General features: G+C 43.0%; 1 protein-coding gene across 3 annotated transcripts in view; it reads right to left on the bottom strand.

Moving 5' to 3' along the window:
* The window catches only part of traf3ip2a (TRAF3 interacting protein 2a), a 181759-nt gene that overhangs the window by 109023 nt on the left and 45356 nt on the right, over positions 1 to 27380 (bottom strand). For all 3 annotated transcript variants that reach the window (XM_067417395.1, XM_067417397.1, XM_067417394.1), the window contains one exon: positions 25456 to 25980. In XM_067417395.1, coding sequence (XP_067273496.1) covers positions 25456 to 25960 — 505 coding nt within the window. In that variant the 5' untranslated portion in view covers positions 25961 to 25980. The remainder of the gene's footprint in view (positions 1 to 25455; positions 25981 to 27380) is intronic.

The raw sequence follows: 27380 nt of genomic DNA on the forward strand, positions 1-27380 counted from the left end.
CTTTTAACCACTTGCCGCGGGTTGATTTTTTATTCCGCGGGTTAAAGGTTTAACATATTGCATCAGTTATATTTAGCTGAAATGGTTCTGTTGAAATAAATATTTTACTTTAGCCAATTCATATTCCACCAATGATAACAAGGATTCTAGGATGATGACATAAGCAATATCGTATCAGCATAACTGTGCTGATAAGCGCACACTTTGTGAGGTATGGTGGCACTGCTGGGCTTGTCCGCTAATGTGTGTGTGTGTGTGTGTGTGCTGCGGCGCGCACCGGCTGTTTTCGTTTCCATGGTAACCGAATGTGTGCTCTCCAGGGTTGTTGCTGGTAAAGAATAATTTAAAAAATAAATGTCATACACAGAAGAATTTTCTGAAAATTCTTCTGTGTATGACAAGTCTTTAACACTGTATTTCCAAGTCTTTAACAGTGTAAAAAGCTCAGTATGCATGAAACAGCATTTCACCCCCCCCCCTTTAATGAGGAATATCTTGCAATGTTTATTTTACATTATTTTTCATTTGAAATGAATTTCACAAGTTTGTGGTTCACTTCCACTGGAGTAATTCTGCATTTTCCCGCCCGCATCCATTACGTTTTTAAGCTCATCAGCTCATCATTACGTTCATCAGCTGTCAATCTTAAGGTAAGATGATTTTATTTATGAAAATAGACTGTTTACAATTACTTATACAGTTACTTACTTATACTTATACAATTATCTTTTAGTATAAATGGTGTGTAGTGCATAAAATGTGTATTGGAGTGTTTTATATAGATTTTTTTTGGTATTGGGCTAGTTTTGGGCTAGTTGGATTGGCCATTGGGCTACTTTTGGGCTATTTTTGATTGGCCATTGGGCTGGTTTTGTTGCGAAAACCTGGCAACCCTGGTGCAGCTCTATAGGCGACTGATAATAGGCAGATACACTACACTTTCTCCCGACTATATCCATAATAACTACGTCCATTTTAGACACAAACTAAAACTCTTCAACTGTTGCGTTTAAGAGACTCTCCAAGCCGGTCATTTTGACATAGATGTTTGTGTGATCGTTTAGACGCGAGTGTGAAACCGAAAGTGTAATTTGCTCGTCTCGTTGCGGGCTGTTTCGGAGCGCACGCGCCGACTTGGGAACAGCCTCTTGCGGACATTTGTGTGCTTTTAATCGCTCTTTTTATTATTAAACGCATCCCACAATTTACCAAAAGTAGCTAGACTGTATTTTACAACAATCAGTGATCGTGCTGATTTGTCATTGCGTTTGACTTTTATGGAGAAATGACAGCGTAGGCTACTGCTGCAAAGGTAATTACATAAGTTGCGCTAGACATAAATATTATTATTTTAATCTTTGGAAGCCAAAATCTAAAATAAAATCAGACTATCACAGATCTAAAGTGTAACCAGGCTATGTTTGACTGTTTAGTTCTGTCCTCTGTCGTTTCTCTCTCTCTCTCTCTCTCTCTCTCTCTCTCTCGTCACGTGTATTTTCAAAAGTACCGACAGAAGAACCGATAACGTCTGAGCTTATCGATACAACGGTCTTTCAAAATTCACCCCCGGGGCCATTTGTTGACATTTTTGTTGACATTTTTGCAGATTTATTAAAAAAAGAAAAACTGAAATATCACATGGTCCTAAGTATTTAAACCATGTGCTGTGACACTCATATATTTAACTCAGGTGCTGTCCATTTCTTCGGATCATCCTTGAGATGGTTCAACACCTCCATTTGAGTCCAGCTGTGCTTGATAATACTGATTGGACTTGATTGAGAAAGCCACACACCCATCTATATAAGACCTTACAGCTCACAGTACATGTCAGAGCAAATGAGAATCAGGAAGTCAAAGGAACTGCCTGAAGAGCTCAGAGACAGAATTGTGGCAAGGCACAGATGTGGCCAATGTTACAAAAAATGACCAGAACCCTTCCTAGAGCTGGCCTTCCATTCAAACTGAGCTATCGTGAGAGAAGAGCGTTGTTGAGAGAGGTAAAGAAGAACCCAAAGATCACTGTGGCTGAGCTCCAGAGATGCAGTCAGGAGATGGGAGAAAGTTGTAGAAAGTCAACCATCACTGCAGCCCTCCACCAGTCGGGCCTTTATGGCAGAGTGGCCCGATAGAAGCCTCTCTTTAGTGGAAGACACATGAAAGTTTGCTAAAAAAAAAAACAAACACATGAAGGACTCCAAGATTATCTGGTCTGATGAGACCAATATAGATCTTTTTGGCCTTAATTCTAAGCGGTATGTGTGGAGAAAAATTTGACCTGTCCAATACACTCCCAACAGTGAAGCATGGTGGTGGCAGCATCATGCTGTGGGGGTGTTTTTCAGCTGCAGGGACAGGATGACTGGTGTTTTTCAGCTCCAAGGACAGGATATCCTGGACAAAAAACCTCCAGAGTGCTAAAGACCTCAGTGGACCGAACGTTCACCTTCCAACAAGACTATGACCCAAAGCACACAACTGAAATAACAAAGGAGTGGCTTCACAACAACTCTGTGATTGTTCTTGAATGGACCAGCCAGAGCCCTGACTTAAACCCAATTGAGCATCTCTGGAGATACCTGAAAATGGCTGTCCACCGACGTTTACCATCCAACCTGACAGAACTGGAGAGGATCTTCAAGAAGGAATGGCATAGGATGCCTATATCCAGGATGTGAAAAACTTGTTGGATCTTTCCCAAAAAGACTCATGGCTGTATTAGATCAAAAGGGTGCTTCTACTAAATACTGAGAAAAGGATCTGAATACTTAGGACCATGTGATATTTCTTTTTTAATAAATCTGCAAAAATGTCAACAATTCTGTGTTTTTCTGTCAATATGGGGTGGTTTGTGTGCATTAATGAGAAGAAAAAAAATACTTAAAAGATTTTTCAAATAGCGGCAATATAACAAAGAGTGAAAGATTTAAGGGGGTCTGAATACTTTCCATACCCACTGTATATTATTCAAATCAATTGACTGATTGTTGGGCTGCATTAACTTTTTCTGTTTAACCTGTTAAGCTGATTTCTAAATTTTGAAAAAATCCTAAGAAATGTATACTCAGACTAAAACAAATACAGTTTGTGAATCCTTTGCACTAAAAGCATAATTATGGTCTCATTTGAAAGCAGACACCTGGCAGTTTACTGTAAAGTCAAAATGATAATATTTTTTATAATAAAAAAAAGCTATAATAAGCTTCAAAGTTTTGTAAAGTTATTAGAAATGTATTTGTATGATATATCTTTATGAAAATAAAATTGAAGTGGGCCTTGGAGAAATCTAGAAATGCAAAACAGCTAAAGCCACAAGTCTGACCATGTTATATTTCAGATCTGAAGATGATCAGTCTAAAACTCTGAATTTTATTAAACGTTTTACAAGATCGTTTCATGTGATTTTATTTTGAGATATCGCTGAAATATCAACTGATGTTTATTGCCATGTCTTCTCAGCTTTCATTCTCTATTTTGCCTCTATTGTTTAGAGGTGCAAACTGCCCCATTCAGTTTGTCTCCCCGGCATTCACACTTCTGCGGACTGGTTATGGCTCCAATTATTATTCTTTTGTCTGCATTATAATTACTAACGATTCTCTATTCAAACTGTTCTATTCAAACCTCATTTATAAATCAAACCTCTCACTTTACCCTCACTGAGGCTCTATTGAATGCATTTCGTCCAAATAAGCATTTCAGTAGTTTTACATTTAGAAAATGTTCATAAAAATAAAGTATTTACTCAGTGGCAGGTGCATCTAGGGCAAGCTAGCATGTTAGCTTAGCACACCAGCAAAACAACAATTTATACGATTAAAATCATGTTTTATTCAAAACTTGCTTCATATCACTTTATAATTTATAAGTCGAGTGTTTTATATAACAATATGTGATCTCATATAGCTTCGGGTCAAAAAATCTGACAGAAAATATACAATGCTAAAAGCTATGTGGAATAGCATTGCATTATAAATATCATCTATTATGAAACCACCCAACATGGCATAAAGAACACAGACCAACCATATATTGCCGCGATTGTGTGTTTATTGTCTTAAAACGTGTTTATCTGCATAAAATAGCGATCTGACGATCCCAGGGAGCTGTGTGGATATGTCCATATGTCAGATACTTCCTGAATGTCACATGGTGTGTCTGTTCTTCATGTGTTCCCCATGGGGTGAATTTTCAGTAGTACAGCTTTCCAGCGCCCTCCGGCTGCCAGAATGAATTGAAAACACAGCATATCACAGCCTACTGCTCTCATAATCACACATCCGCGGATTTTGGATAAAGATTGAATAAATAATACTTCTCTGTATAGAAATTTGACTCAAACGTGTGAGAATCTATCAATATTTCTCCACATCTGCACACTTTTGAAGTAAAAGCCCTGAGGGAAGTTGTTTTGTCGAGTGTCTTCATGACGACCAAGGAGGATTTTTTTATGAATGGGAGCAAATGACGCGCATATTACAATCAAAAGGTAGCGACGCCCAAGATCATATTCATAACTCCTGGAACATATTAACACATTACGGTCACTATAAGACTTTGAGAATAAAACAGAGGTAAAAAAATTAAACTTTAGTCTTAGATCTTTTTAATGATGTATAGTTTGTCAAGGTAATTACTTACATCTGATAGTAATTTTGAGCTAATTTAAACAAAGAGACCTTCAGTGCGTCCTCGTCCTCGTGACGGTTATCAGGTTAACATTGTGAAGCTGCTTTGAAACAATCATCACTGTAAAAGCACTATATAAATAAATGCTCCGCCCGCAGCGCGAGTATAAATCCTTAAGCGGAAGTACCGCATACCACTTTTTCAACTGAGGAGCCGAGATAGTGACTCTACCTTCAGCTGAAGTACAGCACCTGGCAATGGGATTTACATCTCCATTCCCTTCTTCAGGGAATAAGGGTTACATATGCAACCGAGACATTCTCTTTCAGTCTGTATTTTTGGGATCCCTACCAACACGCCATTGATGCTTAACCTTCCGGCACCCTGCCGGAGCAAGGAAGAAAAGGAGGATTTAGTCTCCTCGCACCTCTGAGGAACCTGACGATTAAGTTGTGCTTAACTAAAGATTTACCGTCTACTGTGTTGTGATATGCTGCTACTGCTTCAACGTACACTTTGAGGGTGCAGCGGCCACAACTAGCAAGTCCTCCCTGACCTTGCAGAGTCTGTGCTAGAAGGCTCACTGGGGGAAACGCATATTTGCTTAGGTCCTGGGTCTAGCTGTGAGCCAGTGCATCTATGCCTAAGGTACCTCCTGTAAGGGAATAGTACCACTAGCAATAGGTCATGTCCGGAGACGTGAACAGGTCTACCTGTGTGGCTCTGAAGTGGTACCATATCTGCTGGACGCTCCGGGGGTGCAGACACCATTCACCTGGAGGTGTACACTGACGATAGAGTTCGTCGGCTGTCTGGTTCAGTGCACCTGGGATGTGAATGGCACAAAGTGCCCACACAAACTTCTGACTACACAGGAGGAGATGGCAGGCGAGCTGGAGCATGGAACCGTAGTGCTGTCCGAATGGACCAGTATGTGCTTCCCAGGGAAAGCAAGACTTGACAAAAATGTAAAATGTGTACCTTGAATACAATGTAAGTCGCTTTGGATAAAAGCGTCTGCCAAATGCATAAATGTAAATGTAAATGGAGCGGTTACTTGAACCGGGCCAAGGCAAGACGTACTGCCAGTAACTCTAGGCAATTGATATGCCAACGCAGTTGGGGCACCGTCCAAAGACCCGAAACATGCAGCCCGTTGTACGTGGCCCCCCAGCCCATGGATGAGGCATCCGTGAAGAACACAGCATGCCAGGACACCTGTTCTAAGGGCACTCTGGCCCAGAGAAAAAAGGGGTCTGACCTTGGGTTGAAGGTTTGGCGACAGTAAGGAGTCACTGAGACCCGGTACTTGCCGCTCTGCCACGTCCATCTCAGGACTCGGTCATGTAACCAGGTGGTCTCATATGAAGCAATCCGAGTGGTATTACCGTGGCTGCAGATGCCATATGCCCCCGGAGGCTCCGAAAGCATTTCAGTGGGACCACTGTCCTGCCCTTGAACGTATTCAAGCAGTTCAAGAGCATATTGCAGGTAAAAACATTTTTGAGATGAGCATATAACCTTGTATGAAAATGCCATATGAAAAGGTAATGCAGGATTTACATTTTTTTTAAAGACATAAGGGCACAAATATAGCAGATAAAGTGGCCGTTTCGTTGGCTGTTTGTAAAAACACACACACACACACACACACACACACACACACACACACACACACACACACATATATATACATCGTTCACTTAAATACATACTCAAAACGTCATACATCCTCACACTATCGACGGTGAATCGGCACAAAATAAACCCATAACAGAATGAGTGAATAAAGGATCACAATAACACGTTATACTGTCTGTGGCTCGGCTGCGGCGGGAGATGTGACGGTCGGTCACGGATCTGTCAGACGATCAGCTCGGAGAAACCGTGTGAACTGAGCACCGTAACTGAGGCGATCCAGGCGAACACATACACACGAACGTTCGCATTAAACAGAGACTGGAGACTCAAAACAGAGACTCAATGTTGCTGCTAGCTATAGATAGAAAACATTACTTGTGTGCAAATGATTTGTTGAAAAGCATAGAACAGCAGCCCTTTCAACAGAAACAAGAGTATGGTTGCAGCAACTGAGCTATAGCATAATAATACTCATAGATCTAGCCTGTAACATGGTTGTGCATGATTTGGCAATAAGGGACAGCCATGCTGGTGAAAATCGAGCCGATTCCCGATTTTTTTGATTTTGTATGTTTAAAAAATATTGTGAGATAGGGAGGTGCGAGAAATGTGCTCGGCTTGTCTTGTTTTTGTTTGTCTTGTTTCCGAGCATCCACAATGTCCACGCGAGGGAAAAACATTGTCTGCGAGCTCGTATGACAGCAAAAACAGCACCGTGTAACGTTATGCCCCGCGCCCGGCTTTAACGTCTAATGTGGACGGCGAGTGTGACTTAAGCTAGATGGTCTGAACTTATTATTAGTTTCTGTTATTGGTATCAATACTCCTAGATGACAAATACCAGCTTTGCGATTGCCTAAAACATGATAATTATCTGCAAAGTATTGTAATCTGAGCACAGTGTTAGCGTATAATGTTATGCGCCAACTCTCTCACCTGCTCTGTTTTTCACTGTTTCTCCTCACACAACAACTCCATTAATCTCCTCTAATCGTTGTTCTGTCTAATCCTGGCCTGTCCTAGCCTGACAAGCCAGACCCACATCAAGATGTTTGGTCTGGAATCTCACCACAGACAGGGCTCAATCCGAGGGGCGGGATAAACGGTTGTCTTTCAAACTCCCTCTGCACGCGATAGGATAGCGCTACACCAACCAGAGCAATGAAGGTGAAGCAGAGCTCGCTGACAGATTAAACATTCGCCGTATCCGGTCGGCTAAACTACGAAAACATCTTACCTTTTTAAGAATGACTTCAGTGCCGTTCTTTGTTCTTTTCTCAGAGAAAAGCTTAACTCCAAGTCTTCCAGAATCGCAGTTAAAGCTGATTCGAAAGACCGCCGCCGTTCGCCAGTTTCTGTGTTCACTAGAAGCACGCAAACGCAGCTCGGCCGTCGTCATTATGGCCCCACCCGCCGACTCTATACATGATGTGGTTGGCCCGTCCAGATTGTGAGGAATACAGCTCAGAAGGGTATTGAGAGTTCCTAGACGACACTTGCAGGCAGATTAAATTTGCTGCCGCTAGGGTGCGTCTAGATTTCTAGGCTAGGCCTGTCCCTTATTGTGTCATAATTGCATGGCTGTGGTCTGCCATATGAGTATTAATAAACATAATTTCCACAGCGTCCGAACTGCCATTGCAATCCATTGTTTTCCTATGGTTGAAAGTCACCGCACTCCCTCTCGTTATGTCACTTCCGGTTTGCGCATTTTTAGATGCGGAAGTAAAATTTTCTCACAAAAACAACTCAAAAAGCCTTATTAGCGTATTTACAAGTATATTTTAAAGAAAATCTAGGTCCTACATTATTTTTCTATACACTGACTCACTGGAGTCTCTAACCTGCAATATGCTCCTTCAACACTGACCGTGCTCACTCTGGAGTAAGGCACGCAGTCTGCTTGACCAAGTCCAGCTCCATACCGAGATAAGAGATCCTCTGGGCGAGTCAGAGTTTGCTCTTCTCTCAGTTGACCCGAAGGCCAAACAGGCTGAGGTGACGGAGCACCAGGTCCCTGTGTTTGCACAACTGATCCTGAGACTGGGCCAGTATAAGCCAGTCATCGAGATTTCACATTTTCTGAGTGGAACAATGTGGCTGCCTCCACGACTTTCTTGAAGAAGCGAGGTGACAGAGACAGCCCGAAGGTGCAGGACTTTGTACTGATATGCCTTCCCCTCGAACGTAAAGCGTAGGAACGGTCTATGTCGAGGCAGAATAGAGACATGAAAGTATGTGTCCTTCAGGTCGATCGCTGCAAACCAATCTTGTGGACAGAAAAAATGCGTTTCTGCTTTAACATTTTGAACGGGTGCTTGTGCATGGCCAAATTCAGAAGGCACAGGTCCAACATCGGTCTTAACCCACCCCTTTTCTTGGGTACAATAAAGTAGGGCCTGTAGAACTCCGACCTCATATCGACTGGAGGAACTAGTTCGATCTCATCCTTCGTCAGCAGGACATCAATCTCTAATATGATTTCTAACTTGTAAGGTTGCCAGACTAATAATCATACACCGTTTGTTAATAGGCCAGAGGAGAACTGGCACTTCGACTGAGCCCAGTTTCTCCCATGGTTTATTTGTCTCCATCATGCCCTGATGGAGTTTTGGTCCTTGCCACTGTCGCCTTTGGCTTGGCTTGCTCAGTTGGGGACACAACAATTCGATTTAAGTTATTCAACTAAATATCCTAATACAATTATTTATTAGGTCTTATTTAATTGTTTAAACTATAATACTGATCTGCCAACATTGTCGCTATATGATAAATTAAAATAAGCTGATAACCATTTTTTCCAGAATGATTGTACAGCCGAATCCAGTTTTGTTGTGCTTACAGAAGCACCTGACATGACTTCTCTTGTACAATTTCAAGAACAGCTCCATTTACTTTATTAACTCTTTTCCTCTATTTTGTGTACTTGTTATTTGCATTTGATTTGTATTGTTACTGATTATGACCAGAAATATTTGTCTACATTCTTAAAAAATGCATCTTGCTTTAGTAATGTTTATTCGGGAATTCCTGAATAAAGTTCTAACATCAGTTAACAGATTTCTTGAAGTGCAAGAGACATTAACATGAGCAGGACTGTCACACTGCACAAAGCCCATGTTTTCATCCATCAGTGCTTGCAGAGCACATTTCTCTTTTAGTAGGAGCAAAGGAGGATGAAGATGGACCTCCTCCTGATAATGCTGACATTAGCTGTGTCCCAAAGTGAAGGGTGCGCACTTCGAAGGCCATGCACTTTAAAGGCCAGAGCAGGCCACGCCTTCAAAGTGCACGAAGCGGCACAAAGGGCGAACCAAGGGACAGGGTTGCCAGGTCTGAATAACAAAACCCCTCATTTTATTCAACTCATCATCTCAGACGCATTGTAGCCTACTTTTTATGACATGATGCCAGCCATCGACCGATTCAGCCCCGCAAACCTGCGGACAGTGGAAATATGCCCTGATCATCCCAGAAGATGATGTCCTGCTCAGGCCTTACCAGGGTCTCTATTGTGCATTATTCCCCATCCCAGTCCAGCTCCATCAGCTTCTCCCGCTCAGCGCAATGACAGTTTAGAAAAGTGTTTTCTTCTGGTTTAGTTGTTAATTTAAATTGCTGTTGTTTCAGATGTTAAACAGGTTATTATTGGTGTATAAAAAGTACTTTAAGTAGCCTAATGTAGGCTATAGACCAATTTATTTTCATTTAAACATTTTAATTTACATGACAAAAATATATGTAGGCTATAAACATAAGCCTGTGTTTGTGTTTAATGTACAAATTATAACTTGCATTACAAAAATAAACAATGTAGCCTACAGAACAACCACTTCTCTTTTATTTAGCCATTTCAGGTTAACGAAAATGAACAATTGACAGCAATTTGTTTAATTTACAAATAAATTGCATCAAAAATAATAATAGGCTAATATAAATAATATAGCCTAGCCTAGATAAATTGTTCTGTGCCGGCCAATACTTTACATTCAACCTTTGGAGGAGACTTTCGGTAATGGACCTTCATCAGTGAGCAACATTCATTCATTCATTCAGTCATTCATTCATATAAAAAAACTTTATTTTGCAGTAGCCTACAGGTAAGTCAGCAGTTTTCGTTTATTTGCATTTTGTCTTATAATTTTGAGTGACAGATGTCGCATTTGATTTAGCCTATTTTTGTCGGTCACATTCTTTAGCTACGGTGTTGAGTATGATAAGAAAAATAAATGATTGCACAGACATCATATCCTATCCCCATTGTCTGTAAGGGAAATTTAAAAGAGATTGTGGCAAGGGGGGCGTGGTTCAGCGAGGTCTGCAGCGGGAGAGAGAGCCGCGGGACGAGCGGTAAGTGAATGGGTTGGACGCAGATTGATAACACCTGTATCTCGTTTCAGTAATGGGCGCGGGGAGAATATAAAACGCCTGGGGAAACGGAAGCAGACAAGAGAGAGACGGACTGCTGACACCCCCCTGAGAGACTGAGTTTACTGGAAGCCGGAAGTGAAACTGTTCCTGAGTGTTTAAGAGAAAGATACACACTGTGTGTGTGTGTGTGGACATTGTGTTTTGAGTAATAATTACAATAAAAGTGTCAGCAGTCCTCCCGACCCCCGTGTCCTCTTCCTTCCATCCACGAACTTTGTTACACTGGTGCCGAAACCCGGGAAGGAAGTAGGACCGCGCAGCCGCCATGCAAAATCCATCCTCCACCCCCCTTGCGGACATCATCTCATCCCTTGCGGTCCTACACCGCGAACAACATCAAGCCCTGCTGGACCTTCGGACCGACCAAGAAAGGCGGTTCCAGGCCATAGTCCAAGGCCAGCAGGAGGAGAGAGGTTCCGGAGCTGGCTTGACCAGGAGGCTCGCACCGAGGCCGCCGGGCAGGCCAGCGCAACGGTCCACATGCCATTGCACAAAATGGGGCCACAAGACGATCCCGAGGCCTTCTTGGAGCTATTCCAAAAATCGCAAAGTTCGCAGCCGGCCGTATCGCTTGCCTGAGCACAAAAAAAAGGTGGTTCAGGATGAATTGGGTGCAATGCTCGACATGGGGGTAATAGAAGAATCCAGCAGTGACTGGGCGAGCCCGATAGTTTTAGTTCCGAAAACCGACGGCTCTGTCCGGTTCTGCGTGGATGTAACGGATTCACAGAGGCAGGATTCAATTGCAAGTAACTCAGTTTATTTAGACAGATAGTGTCACAGAAGTCTAAACTCAGAACACAGAAGAAGTCCGGGTAAGACGGAGCAGTGAGAGAGGCTCCGTTGGCGACACGGGCAGGCTGTGAGCAGTTGTGACTCGGGAGATCGGTAGAGGTAATCCGGGAAGGGATCCAGCGTTTCACGGAAGGGGGAAACGACAACCAACACGGAGACACAAGGGGAAACATCCAACAACGCTCTGACAAAGACAAGAGAGAAACAGAGAGACTAAATAGGGTGAAGGTGATGAGTTGCAGCTGGTGCAGGTGATCAGCCACAGGTGCGTGATGAGCCAATCCCAGGCTCCGCCCTCACCTACATTCAACACGCACCCAAGAGTGAGACAGGGAATCCATGAACCGTGACAGTGGATTATCGCAAGGGTAACGCTGTGTCGAAATTCGACACGTATCCAATGCCGCGGGTTGACGAGATGCTTGATCGGCTGGGCACAGCTCGCTTTTACTCGACATTGGACTTAACGAAGGGCTATTGGCAGATCCCCTTGTCTCCATTATCCAAAGAAAAGACAGCTTTTACCATGCCGTTCGGATTACACCAATTTGTTACCCTTCCTTTCGGTTTGTTCGGGGCTCCCGCTACCGTCTCATGGACAGGATTCTGCGTCCCCATGCGACATATGCTGCTGCCTACCTGGACGACATTGTGGTATACAGTAACGATTGGCAGCGGCATATGCAGCATGTAAGGGCGGTCCTGAGGTCGCTGAGGGAGCGGGGCTCACGGCCAACCCGAAGAAGTGTGCAATTGGGCGGGTGGAAGTAAAGTATCTGGGCTTCCACTTGGGTAATGGACAGGTGCGTCCCCAAATTGATAAGACTGCCGCGATTGCAACCTGCCCGCGACCTAAGACCAAAAAGGAGGTTAGGCAGTTCTTGGGGCTAGCGGGATATTATCGGTGGTTTATACCTAATTATTCGGACCTCACTAGCCCTCTGACTGACCTAACTAGAAAGGGGGTACCAGATACGGTCCAGTGGACGGAGCCGTGCCAGCACACCTTCACCCAGGTTAAGGCTGCTCTCTGTGGCGGGCCGCTATTACACTCCCCTGACTTCTCTCTCCCTTTTCTGTTGCAGACTGACGCTTCGGACAGGGGGCTGGGCGCAGTCCTATCCCAGGAGGTGGAGGGGGGAGAGCGGCCGGTGCTGTACATTAGCCGTAAGCTCTCAAAGAGGGAGGCTAAGTACAGCACCATAGAAAAAGAGTGCCTGGCCATCAGGTGGGCCGTTCTCACCCTCCGCTACTACCTCCTGGGGCGGGAGTTCACCCTCTGTTCGGATCACGCTCCTCTCCAGTGGCTCCACCGCATGAAGGATACCAACGCGCGGATCACCCGTTGGTATCTAGCTCTTCAGCCTTTTAAATTCAAGGTGGTCCACAGACCGGGTGTTCAGATGGCTGTGGCCGACTTCCTCTCCAGGAATGGGGGGGCTGCAGGCCGGACGGCTCCCCGGCCTGAGTCGGGCGGTGGGGGTATGTGGCAAGGGGGGCCTGGTTCAGCGAGGTCTGCAGCGGGAGAGAGAGCCGTGGGACGAGCGGTAAGTGAATGGGTTGGACGCAGATTGATAACACCTGTATCTCGTTTCAGTAATGGGCGCGGGGAGAATATAAAACGCCCGGGGAAACGGAAGCAGACGAGAGAGAGACGGACTGCTGACACCCCCCTGAGAGACTGAGTTTACCGGAAGCCGGAAGTGAAACTGTTCCTGAGTGTTTAAGAGAAAGATACACACTGGAGTGTGTGGACATTGTGTTTTGAGTAATAATTACAATAAAAGTGTCAGCAGTCCTCCCGACCCCCGTGTCCTTTTCCTTCCATCCACAAACTTTGTTACAGAGATATTCTGGAAACGATATCTAAATTTAACTGGATCAGTCGGGTGCATCGGGAATAAAATAATTTATAGCATGTGACGAGGTGAGCACGGAGTGAATTTTAGGCATGAGCGGGATGCATCTGAGATGATACTGTAGCGTTCTCAGGCAATAATGAGACGTGTTGGTGAAATGTTGGTCAAATGTATTTGGGCTGTTGTAGGCCACAACCCACGCCGTACACACCCCGACTTCAACAGAGAACCGCACTTGAAACAGCGAGGCACTCCTCTGCCCCCTTTTTTTCGTTTCCCCCCCAAAAAACCCCTAGGGGGTGGAGCCTCTTTGCATATTTAACCCGAACCTCCAATAACAGGTAATGAAGTTAATGATAACAGTCCACAACACCAAAAATGAATAGTGTCACATAAATATTAAACTCCTTGTCCACTAAAACACAATAACATTTAGAACATGTTACACTACCCTCCTTCTACTGAAGTCCTTGACCTCGAGGACAAAGTCTCTAAACTTGACTGGGGTTCTCCTCCTTCTCTTTGGACGCCCCCTGAGGAGCGTGTGACCTTAGCCTTCAGGTACTGATTCCTCAGAGCCCCTCGAAGACTTGCCCAGAGGGGTGTCAGTTAACAGTGTCACTTGCTGGCCACCACTGGACATCTCCGCTAATTCGGTTACCCCCTCTGGCCCCTTCAGGGTTTCAGCGTTTTGTGGAGGAAGCACTGTGCTGGCCAGCGGTGATGCAGCACCCCAGTAAGGGGCCAGCCTATCCCGACACAGCACCACTTTGCGCCCCCGAGGAGGCAACTGCACCCGATATACAACCTCCCCCAGCTTTTCCAATATTGGGCATGGTCCCACCCAGTGGCTATCCAGTTTCGGACACCTCCCTCTCTTCCTCACTGGGCTGTAAACCCAAACTAGCTCTCCCACCCCAAAGTCACGCCCCCGGGCATGCATGTCATAAGCTCTCTTTTGCCTCACCCCAGCAGTCACCAACTGCCTTCTGGTATATGCATATATGCATGAACAGGTGGAGCATCTGGGGGCTGGCCAAAGGCCAACTCTGCAGGGGTCCTAATCTCCCTACCCAATACAAGCAGGGCCGGAGTGCATGAGGTAGAGTCCTGAATAGCAGAGCGACATGCCATCAATACCAGCGACAGATGAGTGTCCCAATCATGTTGATGAGTGGATGTTAAGATGGACAACTGCTCAGCTAGTGTCCTGTTAAATCGTTCTACAAGCCCGTCACTTTGAGGGTGGAGTGGGGTGGTGCGGGTCTTGTTGATTCCTAACCGCTCACACATGGAAGAGAATACCTTGGACTCAAAGTTTCTACCTTGGTCACTATGGATACTCTGGGGTCACAGCCTCCTGGTCAGGCAGTGCAAAGGCCTCAGGCCATTTAGTAAAATAATCCATTGCAGCCAAAACAAAGCGATTCCCCTGCGTGGTGTGAGGAAATGGCCCCATGATGTCTACCCACACACGCTGCATTGGCCCCACTGGAAACTGCTGTAGCTGGGCCCTGGACTGACCCTGTGGCCCTTTGCATGCTGTATAAAGATCACAGCGCCTGCAAAAGTCCTCCACATCACACCTCAGCCATCCCCAATAGAAGCTCTGACGCAGACGTTGAAGTTTCTTTGTCACCCCAAAATGGCCAGATCCTGCAGAGCCATGCATGGCCGTCAACACTGTCTCTTGCATGCCCCCAGGAACCACTACTTGCCATATCTTTTCTCCTGTTGCTGGCCCCACCTATGCTCGCTGGAGAACCCCCTCCATTAGCCGCAAGCATCTGAACTTAGCCCACAATCCCTTGGTGAATGGGGAGAGGGCTGCTACCTCCTCCCAGGGTGGCCGCTGCTTTGCCTCTACCCACAGCAACACAGGCTGCAGGTCCGGGTCCCGCCTCTGATTCTCTGCCCATAGACTGACATCCACCTCTTGCAGCTCCCTGCAGACCAAGTCGATTTTCTGGCTAAGTTCCAGCTCCCGGGCTTCTCTGCGCTCACAATACTTGCATCTCTGCATGCTACATGGCCGTCTCGACAGGGCGTCTGCGTTACCATGCCATTCCCCCGCACGATGTGTCACAGTGAACTCGTAACTCTGTAATTGGCGCGCACACCAGGGCCTGTTTAAGAGTTTCAAAAGCTTTTTGATAGCCCTCTGACCAGACAAAGCACTGATCTTTCTGTAGTAGCTTGTACAAGGGAGCAGCAATACAGGAAAAGCCCTGTACAAACTTCCTGTAATATGATGCTAAACCAAGGAAGCTTTTTAGCTCTCTTTGGCTCACCAGAACAGGCCACTCCCGTACGGCTGTCACCTTGTCTTCAGCAGTGCCAATTCCCTCACTGCCTATGTAATGCCCCAAGAAGGTCACCTCCCTGCTCAACAGCTGGCATTTATTGGGATGTAACTTCAGACCTGCTGCTCTAATTTTCTCCAGCACTGCCTTCAAGGTTGTAACAGCTGAATTGAAAGAGCTCCCATGTGCCAGTATGTCATCCAAAAACACCAGACACTGCTGCTGCGGAATGCCTTCCAGTACCCTCTCCATTAAGCGCTCAAATGTGGCAGGGGCATTGCAAAGACCAAAACAGAGAACTTTAAATTGCCACAGCCCCCTACTCGTGCAAAAAGCCGTCTTGGGTCTGGCCTCCGATGTCAGCGGCACTTGCCAATACCCACTTCTCAAGTCCAATGATGAAAACCAGCAAGACCCAGCCACATAATCCAAACATTCATCCACATGTGGAAGAGCATACGAGTCTTTCCGTGTCACTGCATTGAGCCTCCTGTAATCGACACAAAAGTGCCACTCCTCCCTCCTTCTTCGGGACCATGACTACTGGGGATGCCCAGGGGCTTTCAGAAGGTTCTATTATACCGGCACGCTGCATCGTCACTAAAGCCTGCTCCGCAGCCTCCTGCCGTCCTAAGGGCATGCATCTTGGTCGCTGACGTATGGGCGCTGCGTCCCCTGTGTCGATATGGTGTTGTACCAGGGAAGTCTGACCCAGGTCCCCTTTATCACAGGCAAAACAGTGCCTGGAACTCCACTAGAAGCTCCCACAACTGTTCTTGTTGCTGCTTGTCCAAGCCGGCGGAGCTCCTCTGCATTATTTCCCGTAGCACCCCCATTGTCTCCCCCTCTCTTCCCCGAGCAGTCCTAGGCCATGTGCACTGTAACGGGGGCTCTTCTTGGGACTCACTGGGTGGTACTGTGTAGCTTGAGCTGTCCCCGTCATCTAAGTGACATGCCCAAGAACCAACCGCCGGCCCATCTGTGTGACGAGCTCCTGGAGGCCTCATCCTAACCGCCTGACCATTACCAAAACTCAACGTGGCCTTAGACAGGTCCAACTGACAGCCATGGTCCCTCAAAAAGTCCAGACCCAGAATACAACTGTCCTGCACATTAAATATCCACACAGGATGCTGCACGCTCACGCCCCCGACAGTCAGTGTCAACAGCCCCTTCCCTTTCATTGGTGCCAGCCTCCCCGTCACTGTGCGCAGCTGAACTGCTGTGTTCTCCAGCTGTGTTCCCTGTGGCACCACCTCCGGACGAACCACAGACCCTGTGTCTACCAGGGCAGTGCACTCAAGTCCCTCAATTGCCAATGGAAATATGGCATATGATATAGCTGTCCTTCCTACTACCACCACCCCTAGTTAATTTGTCCCGTTGTTTATAGTTGGCCTGTCTGATAGCACTGGCGCTGAGCAGGACAAGGGCTTGGGGGTCTGCAGCGTCCCGCCTACTGCGCCCCCTTCCTGTTTCCCGAATTCTTAGCTAGCACAGGGCATTCCTTAACCAAATGCCCCGGCTGACCACACCCCCAGCAAAGTCGGGCCTGTGTCTGCCGTCTGGGAGGAGGCAATGCCAGCCCACGAATCATCTCTGTAATCTCGTCCAGCCATTCAGCTTTGGTGAATGGCTCTCCAGCGCCAACTCTAAGGCTTCAGCCAAATCACGTGGGCGTGCCAGCTGTGTATGTATGCGCAGTTCTGCTGGAGAAAGAGCTCTGATGAACTGATCACGGGCCAACTCGCTCTGCACTGATGGTGGAATATGTGCATAAGCTCGCCTTGCTAGAGATTCAATATCATTGGCCAGAGCTCGCAGTGGTTCTCCTGGAATTCTTTGACGGCTGTCCAACTCGGACCTGAGAAGCTCAGATCGGAAACACTGTCCAAAGTGGCGTCTCAATGCACCAACCAATGCACCATAATCAGCTCTTTCACTAGTGTCAAGCAGCAACAAACATGAGAGTGCATCATCTGTTAAGCAAAGAGCGAGATGAAGGGCTTTCTGTTCTTCTGACCAACCATATGCATGAGCCAATAGCTCAAATTGGGCATGAAAAGCCTCCCCGATTTGCCAGAGTATTTAGGTGTTTTTATTCAAACCAGCATATTCGATTCATGGCCGCCGCCATTGTTGTTTACCTTTTGACCCCTCGCTTCATGCGAGAACGCGCTGGCGTCTGACATCATGACGTTCGACAGCGGCGGGCAATGGCGGCCGATGCCGCACGGCAGCGGCGGATAATGGCGGCTCGCTTTCTGGCCTGCATCAGTGGCTCCACCCGGCTCTTTCTTTACCAAATTCGCCTTAAAATGACTGGTTAAAGACGCGGTGTGCCCACCAAACGTATTTGCTGCCCCAGCATAACCGTCATCTTCCTCCATCTTAATGCGCACAGTATTATCCATTCTTACCCGTGGAAGATCAGCTGCTTGAATCACGCACGCACAATCATGACTCAAATCAGACACTTTATCTCCAGCTGTCTGCGATCGTTTTTACTTTTGACACCAGTTGTAGCGTTCTCAGGCAATAATGAGATGTGTTGGTGAAAAGGGGTGTTTATTTGGGCTGTTGTAGGCCACAACCCACGCCGTACACACCCCGACTTGAACAGAGAACTGCACTTGAAACAGCGAGGCACTCCTCTGCCCCCTTTTTCGCTTTTCCCCCGAAAAACCCTAGGGGGTGGAGCCTCTTCGCATTTGCACAGTTCCCAGTTCCCTGCCCTGAGCAACCAAGATAAACTTTATTTTCCCAATTTTTAAATGCTATTTATTTCACAAACATTCTATCAAGAAGATGAATCAGTCCATTATCACCCTTTTTGCTGTTCTTTCTCTTTTTTATACATTTTCTTTAAATAGCCTTCAAAATTAAATCTGTGCGGGCTGTATTTTCGTCCCGCTCCCGCTATTCCACACCGCATTCCGCACCATTCCGCTCGCGTGTAAAATTCACTCCGTGCTCACCCGCTATAAATTATTTTATTCCCGACCCGACTGATCCAGCTAAATTTAGATTTTGTTTCCAGAATCTATCCTTTAAATTTCCATTACAGAAAGAGAGACAATGGGGATAGGAAACAAATATCACAGAAATATAGGCTAAATCAAATGTGACATCTGTCACTCAGAATTATAAGAAAAAATGTAAATAAACGAAAACTGCTGACTTAGATGCTAAAATAAAGTTTTTTTATATGAATGAATGAATGAATGTTCACTGAAGACAGTCACCGAAAGATCGATCCTCCTAAGGCTGAATGCGTGGCCGACACAGAACACTTTAAATGGCTAGGCTATAGTATTAGTTTATTATTATTTTTTATGCAAGTTATTTGTAAATTAAACAAAGAAACTACTGTCTATTGTTCATTTTCATTAACTTTAAACGTAGGCTAAATTAAAGAAAAGTGGTTGTTCTGTAGCCTACATTGTTTATGTTTGTAATGCACGTTATAATTTGTAGCTACATTAAACACATTTATATTTACATTTAACATAAGAAATAAACTGAACTGTTAACTAATATTTGCAATTTGACAATATTTGAGCGGCTAGATTTACATGCTATGGTCCGGTCTCCCATCGTCGCAGGCTGTGAAGCATGTCAAAACCCAATAAAAAGCTCAAAAAAACAAAAAAACAAAAAAAAGAAATAGGCCTATTATATATATATATATATATATATATATATATATATATATATATATATATATATATATATATATATATATAGTATTATATAGTATTATAGTAAGTATTATTATTATTATTATTATTATTATTATTATTATTATATATGCTCCATTTCTCTTTTTAAAATCTTCTCACGAACGTCCGCTGTCAGTTGTCACAAACTGCTAGGCCAATAACGACGCTTGGTTCATTGTTGCCAAGTCTGGAATGGGGTTGCATTTAGACTACTGTTGCTTTGGGGTGTTTGTAGCCTATAGTCCACAGGTTAAGTTGTCTTTACTTAAGCAATATTTCTACCGCCCACGCCCCGCATTTTGGGATATTTTGGCCCATTCTGGCCGTGATTCCGATACTTCTGAATAACAATTGGAGGGGTTTTATTATTCAGACCTGGCAACCCTGTCCCTCGGTTCGTCCTTTGTGTGAACTTTGAAGGCGTGGCCTGGCCTGGCCTGGCCTTTGAAGTGCGCACCCTCCACTTTGGGACACAGCTAGCTATTGAGTGTGTCGACAGCCTCACCTGACCTGTGTCTTATCTTCTGGTCCCTTAATTACTAATCAGGTAATTATTCATATTCCTGAATTTCCATTCACTTAAGGGAATGTAACTGATTGCCATTCAGTATCCAATGAAACACAAATTATAAAAAACATCTTGTAATGATTGAAAAAGTGACTGACATGACAGCTATTTTGTTATAGAGATTATGGTTGACATGAGGTGAATCTGCAGCTTTAAAGAGATAGTTCTCTCTAAAATGAAAATGGTCATAATTTACTCAGTCTTCAGGAGAAGAGTGTCTTTCTTCTGCTGAACACAAAAAAATATATATTTTAATGAATAACCAGACAATTGGTCATTGAAATCCATAGTATTTTTTCCTACTAATCAATGGCTACCGTAAACTGTCTGGTTACCAACATTAATTAAAATATATTATTTTGTGTTCAGCAGAAGAAAGACACTCATACACGTTTGGAAAAACTTGACAGTGAGTAAATATGACATTTTAATTTCAGGGTGAACTGAACTATCCCTTTAAATAATGTTTTGTTGAAAACTGACTTGACATTTGAATGCTATGTAGTTTCACAGAAAATGAACTGAGATTTATGTAATGGTCTATGGTCATAGCTCAGAATCTCAGACTAATCCGGATAAATTTAAAAACAGAGTTTTCATCTAAAAACACTCCGCATCCACACTAACATTTTCAATCGTTTTCCAAAAAATGTTCATCTACACTGAAACGTCTGAAAACGCTTACATCCCCGTACTGTGCATGAGCAAATCCAAGACGCTTCGACTATACTCGTTTATTTACTCTTCATTTCCGCTATACTCGTTTATTTACTCTTTGAAATTTTGCAGCAATGTCTAGAAAGGGCACTGAGTTTTTTAACAGTATGTATAAACTGACATTAATATTTAACAAGGCTGTCAAAACAGAAAGCATACAAAACAACTGCTGTACAATGTCGTTCACCATCATGGCCATATGACTGCATCTCATAGCTAAAAATGCGCCATCGTATTAAAAAGCCTCCGTTTTCACAGTCCACACTACGACGCAAAGACGGCATTTTCAAATGTATCGCTTTGAAAAGCGTTTTCAAAACGATACGTTTTCATTGACTTAAAACGCTGTCTCAGTGTGGACGGAAGCACAAAACGGAGAGAGAAAAATATAAGTTTTCAAATGAAAACGTATTAGTGTGGACATGGCCTTTTCATTGAGGTAATGACCTTGATCAGCTGCTTCAGGTGTGATTAATTAGGGCTGGAGATAAACTCTGTGGGAAAAATCTCACACACTTTCTTTTGATATTGAGCGTTAATAGATTTTAGAAAACTAAAATAAATATATAGAATTTAACAGTACTATAGTTTGAATATTTTGTGTTGAGCAAAATTTTTTTTAAGTGAATCATATTGTGATTAGTATATTAACAGTCTTAAATTTGACTGTATGATTTAAATCTGAACTGATAGTAACATCCTGCTTACTTTTTCAGATTTCAGAGAACCCAAAGGAAAAGAGGCAGTCATCTGATGCAAGCCAGATTTTTAAAACCTGAACTGTTGGCCAACCTGCAGTTATAACGACATCAGACTGCTGAAATTAATTTTATTTTTAAAGGTTGTGATGCTTTTGTCCTCTTGTTCCCCTCTCCCCCTTTTTTAAAGAAGCATCTTTTATGTAAACTGTTAAATAAAGTAAATTCACTCAACTGCTGAGGTGGTGTCATTTATATTTTAAAAGGTTTTCTCCAAATCTGAAGTGGTCCATTGAAGTGTAGTTGTAATTTTCAGTTTCAACAAGTGATCTAGAATCAACATTGTAACAATGATTCAACCAGGGCCGTACCCACCATTGAGGTCCCCGAGGTCCGGACCTCGGTAATTCTCCGAGGTGTACATAATAGAAGTAGCACAATAATAGCCTATTAAGGCAGCGTGTACAAACAGGTGTTCTCGCCTCGCCCAGCATATGTTTTCAATTGTTTCCAATGGATGCGCCGCACTTTTCAATAGCGCCAACAGCTGGCAGGTTTTGTCCATTTTTACGCGTTGAGCGTCCACAGTTCAACTTTGGGTGAACATCAATGTCCAATCACAGTGGAGGAGAGGCGGGACAAATGCCACAACCACCAACCGGCGCTTCGAACAAAGGCTGATGTTTGACATCACATCACTGCGAAAGCGCTTAATAATCGCATGAAAATGCGTATAAATAGTACAAGTGTGCAATCTTGTGGAATGTATACGCCAAAATAAGTTTTGGTGTGCATATGGTACACTGTTTTTCACGTGCTTATGATACGCACTTTATTGCGTATTATACGTACGAACCCCCCACCCCCAACCTACTCAAGAGCATGTCATATGCACACCATAAAGTGCGTATCATATGCACGCGAAAGACTGCGTAGCACTTGCATTATCTCAGTATACATTCCACACAATATACATTCCAGACGATATACATTAGACACGATTTCACACTCGTACTATTGATACGCATTACTATGTGATCGTGTTAAGATGATGCATCTGAAATGCATTCAGGCTGGCTACGTGGTGACACAAAAGACAATCAGGCAATTGTTGAAAATACTGGATCCCCATGGAGTGCAATAGCAATGACAAGCAGATCAGAATGTTCTTTTCTGCTGTCTTGAGGTGTCTGCACAAAGTTGATGCACTAAAAACAATACAATTTTTATTACTTAAAGACAATGGCCCTCATTTATCAATCTTGCGTAGAAACTGGTGTATATGTTGGCGTAAGATTATGCTTACACTCCTCTCACCGCCTGATTTATGAAGCTGTGCGTACCTCTGCAATCAAGGTGTACGCAATACTTGCCCTTGATAAATTTGGCGGCTGAAAACGATCGTCATTAGAATAACACGCCCCTATATATTCAAGTCTCCGCCTCCCCCATGCCCTCATTTTACGCCATGGACAAACAGAAGACGGCAAAGAAGCGAAACTTCTCCGACGTGGAGATCGGGCGGGCTCAATCATCTCACTAGTCCACTAGTCAGGGCACTGATTAGGACATAAGTCAATGGGCTGATTCCCTGATCAGTGCTCTGACTACTGACCTATTGAGATGATTGAGACGCGCCCATCGAGATCACCAGGGAAGTGGAAAAAAAACCCGAAATTGTTTTATTTGGGAGTTTAAAGAGTAGAATTAAAGGCACCTACAAAAACAAAATATGGACACAAATAACGAGTACTGTTAATAGTGTGGGGGTTAAGAAGCGCACTCCAGCAGTTTAAAGCTGTTTGGATGATAAATTACCATCACTGCATTATTTTACAGCACGTTTTGAAAAAAATAGCATTTAATTTCGTATCACGGCACATGTATTGGGGTGTACAATAGTGATGATGATGTGATGTGGAGTAAAATTCATTCACATTAATAATTACATTACAATTTGTAAGATTCTTCTTCTTATTATTATGATTATTATTCTTAATGGCGCTTGTTATTTAGAAGAAGAATGTCGTTTTTATTGATTTTATTATTATTTAAAAGAAGAAGGTCATGTTTATTATTTTGTCAGTCTGAATTATTTTAGTCCCAGTCCGTGCGCAGCTGCCGGGCCAGGCGGGCCTGAAACGTCAGATAAAGCACACAGGCTCGCGACTGGATGAATACATATGCCTAAAAATCAAACGCTTTGGTAAAGTCACAGAAATGAAACATTGACGTTCATGTTGCACAAAAATAAACACTGAATGTTGTTGTTGTGGTTTTTAACAGTGGGTCATAATATAGCATATCTTGTCAGTGCGTTTTGTGGTGCAAGAAAAATTGTTTTTCTGCGCATTTTCACACTAACTCAAACGTGCGTACACCACCTCCTGAGCTGGCGTGGGATTTGAGCGTACCGTACGCCAACGTCCATATTGATAAATCTCAAAGTCACCGTGGGTTTGGGTGTACGCAAGGTGTACGCTGGAAATTTGGTGTACGCACTTTTGATAAATGAGGGCCAATGTCTCAAACCCAAAGTAAAATAAATCCGGATTAAATTTAAAAGGCGGGACATGTTTACTTCCATGCAATCCAAGTAAAATAGAGCTCTTGGCTGGATTTTGAGGGATCTCATTAATTCAGAAAAACAGAGCAAAAAAATGTATTCATGAAAAATGATCTCATAATTCTGAGATAATTAAGTCATTAATTCAGAAATACAGAACAAAATATTTTTTTCAAGAAAAAATTAAGTCATTAATTCAGAAAAACAGAAGAAAAAAATGTTCAAGAAAAAATTAAGTCATTAATTCAGAAAAACAGACCAAAAAAATTATTCATGAAAAATGATCTCATAATTCTGAGATAATTATGTCATTAATTCAGAAAAACAGAGCAAAAAACATTTATTCATGAAAAATGATCTCATAATTCTGAGATAATTAAGTTATTAATTCAGAAAAACAGAGCAAAAAAAATTTATTCATGAAAAATTATCTCATAATTCTGAGATAATTAAGTCATTAATTCAGAAAAACAGAACAAAATATTTTTTTTCAAGAAAAAATTAAGTCATTAATTCAGAAAAACAGAGCAAAAAAATGTATTCATGAAAAATTATCTCATAATTCTGAGATAATTAAGTCATTAATTCAGAAAAACAGAGCAAAAAAATGTATTCATGAAAAATTCTCTCATAATTCTGAGATAATTAAGTCATTAATTCAGAAAAACAGAGTAGATTTTTTTTCTCAAGTGAATGCAATAAGCTTCCGTATGAATCAATGATATCATGATATATTTTATAATTATGTCTTGAATTTTATCTGTATGGATAAAAATGATACTGTATTATAAGATGTGCAGTATGTCTGAAGACATGGAGTGGGGTCAGCAGACATGATTTTGACCCCTTCATTTTTTTTCTTGGTTTTGTTTTGTTTTTAGAAAGTCTTTCTTTATTTTGATCAATGTTTAGTCAATAATTGCCCGTATATTTAATAAATAAGAAGTAAACCAAAAACGCCGGGAATGGACTGACATGCGTAACAAACCCTGACCTGTTTCCAGTGAAGCTGAAATCATAGAGATAGATTCTGTTTTTAATACATGTCTAAAATATGTCCTAATTACAGGCCTATAGATAGTTATGATAGTTTGTAGCTGCACCGGAGTCCGTCAAAATTATGCCACTGAGGCTAATCATGAGTGATCCATTTAGAAGATGGTGATCTGTTATGAACTGTAAGCTACATCAATAAATTACAACAATATCTGCGGAGAGCACCACAAGAAAATTCTCTCAGCACAAGGTTCTCTCAGGTTGTTTTTACAACATAAGATCTCGTTATTAAAACAAAAGATGTTAAAACGTCAAGATCTTTTTATTACGACATAATTGAGTTTTTAAAAAAAAGAAAATAGGTGGCAGCAATGTGTACTCTGTACTCTGGCCTTTTTTTGGAGTGAGGTGGAAATTTTGAGGTCTGAAACCTACAGTCTTTTAACAATACAATGACCACTTGTATACCAAAAGATTAAAAAATATTCCTCATATCATGACCTCTTAAATCATACAAATAACAGACATACCGTAAAATCCTGGCTGTTTTGTTGGAGAATAGTTGCTGATATTCTCACCCAGGTCAGAACGAAGAGGACTAGGCTTTTCTAAAATCTCCTCATCCTCACTCACAGGGTTCCGGGCATGTGAATATAGGACAGGGGAATTCAAGGTGTTTTGAATGTTGATGCCTGAGAAATCTTCACTCAGATCTTCTATGTGGGCTCTACAGTCTCTCTGAAGGCGTCTTCCTGATTTTTGAGGCAAGTAGAGACTGGGCAGACCTGCAGGACTCGCTGTGTGTTGTAAATCACTTATGGAGAGTTTGGTTATTGGACTAACCGTTGAAATTTGAGGAGTAAGCCCACAGCAACCATCTAGGTAATCCAGCCTGGTTACATCACGAACACACAACTCAGGGCTGAATCTACCACTTTTGCCTTCTTTGGGGTTGTGTGACTGGCATTGCTGGCATGTAGGCCAGACCAGATTGAGAGAAGACGAGGTCATAGACTCATCAGTCTCTACAGGCATACTAAGATGTGGACAGAAATCTGAGAAAACAATTGGAAAAATGGAGAAAAAAAGAGAGAGGTTTATGTTTGGAGCATGATAGATATAAGCAATAATGTCATCTTTGTTTGATTCAGACAATTAACTTTTACAGGTATTGACTTATTTAATTAATTTAATTCTAGCATCACAGAAAGCAGGGACTAACAATGCTAAATAATACGCAGCCTGTCATATAATGATGCACTGTTAAAATAGCACAATAAATGTGGGGGTCGTATGTCCCCTTCAATAGAAATCACGTTCTGGGGTGGAAACAGCCAACCGCGGGGGCACTGTGGTGCGATCGAAAAGGAGACTTTCACTTTCAAAGGGGCAGGGGCTCAAGTCCCCCGAAACCCCCCCTTGTGCACGCCACTGTTTAGCCGTATGTATCCTGAATTTTAATTTCGGTGCATCACTCGTATAAATGTATTTACACAAAAATTACAATAGCAGGAAACATGAATATACAGTGTCTATTAATATGTGAATATTATTATAGCTTAATTTAAATAAATAATTGTGTTGGTTAAATGAAGAAGAAATAAATATTGAAATTAACGCAGGTTACCACTTTTTCCTGTGTATGTATTTAGTGCGCCACCCTAGGATTTTTACTGTCCTCTTCTGGTCACCCCATTAAAATTTTCCTAAAGGCTCCAAATGATTTCACAACCACAGATGAATTAAAATAATGCAAGCTATACATTTACAGAATGGAAGCATTGAAGTAAAGTAGAATAGATTGCACATTTTACACCTTGGATGTTTTAGAATGTATGTTTTTTTAAAAAAGACCAAAGAGTGTGACATTAACAGTGGGGAGTTTTCATTGACTTCATTGCAGGTTACAATGTTATTCCAGCAGGACCTCCCCTTTCTTTAGTCTGCTTTTTTGCACTGTCTGCTACCATTTTACCATTAACAAGCAGAATGAAGCGAAGCACACTGCTCTCCTTTTCTCCCTTTTCACGACGTAAGTGTAGAAGAAAGGAAAGGGATAAATATGTCCCCAGGTTAGACACACCCTTGTTCTGCATTTCTAACCCGACGGGTAAGGAGAAACTAACAGACACACCATTTCCTGAGCTTCTGACCTGATGAGGAAAGACACTACACAACAGTGGAGCACATCCAGGACCTCTGCATCAGCAGACATTGCCGGTCCCATATGGCTCCTCAGTGACGCAGCCAGCCTGCAAAGGACCCTGTGAAGATTCGACTGACCCAGCTGCCTGGTCCACTACATTCGCATACAATTCCCTTCCATTTCTACATTCTGTTCAACAGCATTGCATTTATCCATTCTGTGATCACATCATTTATTGGTTTTATTGGTTCATTCATTACTTTTTGGTTATTAGATTACTATCCTTTAGAATCCATTACTAGCATTATT

Source organism: Pseudorasbora parva, chromosome 15, assembly GCF_024679245.1.
Source record: "Pseudorasbora parva isolate DD20220531a chromosome 15, ASM2467924v1, whole genome shotgun sequence".
NCBI classification, from domain to species: Eukaryota; Metazoa; Chordata; class Actinopteri; order Cypriniformes; family Gobionidae; genus Pseudorasbora; species Pseudorasbora parva.